Source organism: Olea europaea, chromosome 14, assembly GCF_002742605.1.
Source record: "Olea europaea var. sylvestris chromosome 14, O_europaea_v1, whole genome shotgun sequence".
Lineage (NCBI taxonomy): Eukaryota > Viridiplantae > Streptophyta > Magnoliopsida > Lamiales > Oleaceae > Olea > Olea europaea.
In genome coordinates, this window is record NC_036250.1 from 14,283,618 (window position 1) to 14,287,142 (window position 3,525).

General features: G+C 30.8%; 1 protein-coding gene across 1 annotated transcript; it reads left to right on the forward strand.

The window, feature by feature from the left end:
• The first annotated feature begins 1,211 nt into the window (after nt 1-1,211).
• Nucleotides 1,212-3,458, forward strand: LOC111409542. The gene is made up of 6 exons (XM_023039584.1): nt 1,212-1,657; nt 1,775-1,883; nt 2,074-2,199; nt 2,326-2,407; nt 2,570-2,950; nt 3,205-3,458. Exons 1-6 carry the CDS (start codon nt 1,212-1,214, stop codon nt 3,456-3,458), a joined length of 1,398 nt encoding a protein of 465 aa, XP_022895352.1.
• The last annotated feature ends 67 nt before the right edge of the window (nt 3,459-3,525 follow it).

A 3,525-nucleotide genomic window follows, 5' to 3' on the forward strand; every position in this document is an offset into this window, starting at 1 on the left:
GTTACATAGTAAATGTAGAAATGGGTTATGAGTTATAAGTAGCAATACATAAATAGTGAATTGAAACTCGTAATGAAAGACTTGATGTTAAACGAAAGATGGAGAAGCGCTTCTCTTTGAAGTCCCCTTTAAACAAAAATAATCTATGTGACTTATGTGCATGGTGAAGTTTTCGATAATTTTCGATTTTGAATGCCAAATAGGTATGCTATTGTCACTTGGAACAAACATTTTTTAAGTGAAAACGGAAAATGTAAAATGAAAAGAGAAAATGCAAAACCAAAACAAATTCAAGAATCACAACCTGCTTCTTTTGCACGTGACTACGTAATTGAAGGGAAAATTAGAAATTAATTATTTTCTTGTTTAACTACATGCCTGATGCCCATATAAAATTAAAATAACAAAATGAAGAATGAAATATTAAAGGGACACATAGATCATTTTGTTGTCTTTTTAATTGCTGAGTAATCAATCAACTTATGCAGTCAATATACGTGATTGGTATGGGACCCATGTACACTTAGTATTGCACTTCCTTATTTAATGAAATTAATTCTTTCACATATGCAGTATTAGAATGCGTTGAAAATGTTTCATATAGGTATATAAATTATGAACTCGAAATTAAATTTTACATATTTTTTATTAAATTATACAAACTCATTTGTTTAATCTTTTAGGCTATCAATAATCTGCATCATTAAATACTAGAAAGAGCAAATAACATAATTGTAGCTTTAAAATTCCTACATTGCTTTAGTTTGGATGGTTATAGTTTGTATGTTTTAGAAAGTGCAATTTATGCTATTAGTTATCATGTTTTTAAATATTGTCAATAGGTTAATGTCTTAAACAATTTTATGTAGGCAGATTTATTTTGCTTAAAAGTTTAGTTTCTACATATGTATGATGTAATATATGTGCTAATGGCCTTTTTTTTATTCTTTTAGTTCCTGTTGGTAACCTTGGGCTCCAACTATTCGATAAGTTAACTAATTGTTCTCATGAATGTTTCGGAAACATGTTCTAATGGAGTGACTGGTTCTCTGAATTTCGAAACAATGTCCCATTGTCAACAACAAAATCAAAGGCAAAGGGATAGGTGAAATTGACTTAGAATTGGATGCAATGATCGTCGCAAGAGGATAAATGACCCCATATCATCTGAAATTAATAATTCTAGCATTGAAAGAGTGCAGCAATCTATAATGCACCATGATTTTGAGGCTTCTACTTCAAACCAAGAGACACATGATATTTCCAATTCTGCATTACGAAGTAGTTTTAATGTACTGAACATACCAATGATTTCATATGTATTACCAACATGCAATAGCTATAAATATTGTTGTGCAAGAAAATTTTATAGAGAAAGTAAAGGCTTCTATTGCTCAGATGGAAAAGTTTATCTCTGCATTCCTGATTCACCAACTGAACTTTACAACTTGTTTACTTCCAAAGAACCTCAATGTGTGGAATTTAAAAAGATTGCAAGAGGATATAATAATCATTTTGCTTTCACTTTATTTGGTATCAAATATGACAAAGAGCTCTTCAAATCATATAGAGGTATTTACGCATTCAAGGTTCAAGGACAAGTATATCATTACGTAAATGAACTTATCCCACAGAACAGTACACATTCTTATATGCAGTTATATTTTTATGATACAGATAATGAACTTTAAAATCGTATGAAAAATTTAGAAAACTTTGTTCAATGTACTTTAATTGTTCTAATTGAAATCCTTACGGTAAATTCATATAGTAGATTCTTTAGGTCTTTAAGTCATACAACTAACTTGCAAGACCATCGAATACACGTAAGATGTGACCCAGGACTTGATCAAAGAGTCTTCAATACTCCTACAGCATCTCAAGTAGCTGCTATATAGGTTGAAGATGATGAGAATGCTAATGTTCAACGTAAATGAACTTATCCCACAGAACAGTACACATTCTTATATGCAGTTATATTTTTATGATACAGATAATGAACTTTAAAATCATATGAAAAATTTAGAAAACTTTGTTCAATGTACTTTAATTGTTCTAATTGAAATCCTTAAGGTAAATTCATATAGTAGATTCTTTAGGTCTTTAAGTCATACAACGAACTTGCAAGACCATCGAATACACGTAAGATGTGACCCAGGACTTGATCAAAGAGTCTTCAATACTCCTACAGCATCTCAAGTAGCTGCTATATAGGTTGAAGATGATGAGAATGCTAATGTTCGTGATCGTGACATTACTATATATGGTCATTCCGGTGATTCACATAGAGTTTATTATTACTACGGTTCTTATGATCCTTTGCAGTATTCATTACTTTTTCCGTATGGGGAATTTGGTTGGCATGAAGGAATTGAGAGGTGTAGAAAGACCTATTTTCAGCCCGAACGTTTGCCTGAATTAGTTACTTTTCCAACTGTAATTGCCTCTGTAGCTGAATTTATAGAAAAAGAAAATCAAGGTTTGGAAAAATATTTTATTGTGCACTCTACTAAGTTTAGCAGTGCAAATGTTAACAAATGATGAATTTCATTTTCAATTCGTTTTGCAGTGTTGAATGGAATGAAGCAACGGTCACAGATTTCTTGTCAAGAATACTATTCATACAAATTACAAATTAGGCATTCCGGTAAGTCTGTTTTGCTTCATAGTGGTAGATTGTTTCAGCAATATGTTGTCGATATGTATGTTAAAATCGAAACTGCAAGATTAGACTATTTTCGTAACAATCAAAAACAAATTCAAGCTGAACTTTACCAAGGTATTGTAGACAACGTTCAAAATGGAGAGACAAGGGGATACAAAATTGAAAGAAAATTTGTTTTGCCACAGTCCTTTACATTTGGACCTAGAGATATGCTAAGGAGATATATGGATGCAATGGCTATTGTACAACGTTATGGAAAATCAGATATATTCTTAACTATAACATGTAATCCAAATTGGTAAGAGATTAGGCAAGAACTAAAACACAATGATGAGATTCAATATCGACTAGATCTAATTAGACGTATATTTGGAGCAAAATTAGAAGAGTTAAAAAATGATTTCTATAAAAAATAAAAATAAAAATTTTTGGCCCTATTGTTGCGCATATATATGTTATTGAATTTCAAAAAAGAGGGCTTCTTCATGCACGTCTATTGTTGATCTTTAACTATGGTCATAAAATTTGTTCTATTACAGATGTTAATAATATAGTTTCATGTGAAATTCCGGACCAAAACAAATATCCTTATCTTCATTCTATTATTGTTAAGACCTTAATCCAAAAAATGTATGCATGGAAGCAAATAAATGTTGTAAAAATAAATGCCCTAGGGATTTTTGTAATACTACTATTCAGTGATAACTTGTATCCATTGTATAAACGCCGTGATAACGATATTTCTATTAAAGTTAGAGGTCAAATGTTAGACAATCAATGTGTTGTACCGTAGAATCCTTATTTGAGCGCTAAATTTGATTGTCACATTAATGTTGAAGTGTGTTCTTCTATTAAAACTG

Coding starts and splice junctions, on each gene's coding strand:
- LOC111409542 (XM_023039584.1), top strand. CDS start 1,212: ATGCACCATGATTTTGAGGCTTCTACTTCAAACCAAGAGACACATGAT. Junction 1,658..1,774: donor AGTACACATTCTTATATGCA/GTTATATTTTTA, acceptor TTCATATAGTAG/ATTCTTTAGGTCTTTAAGTC. Junction 2,408..2,569: donor GACCTATTTTCAGCCCGAAC/GTTTGCCTGAAT, acceptor TTCGTTTTGCAG/TGTTGAATGGAATGAAGCAA.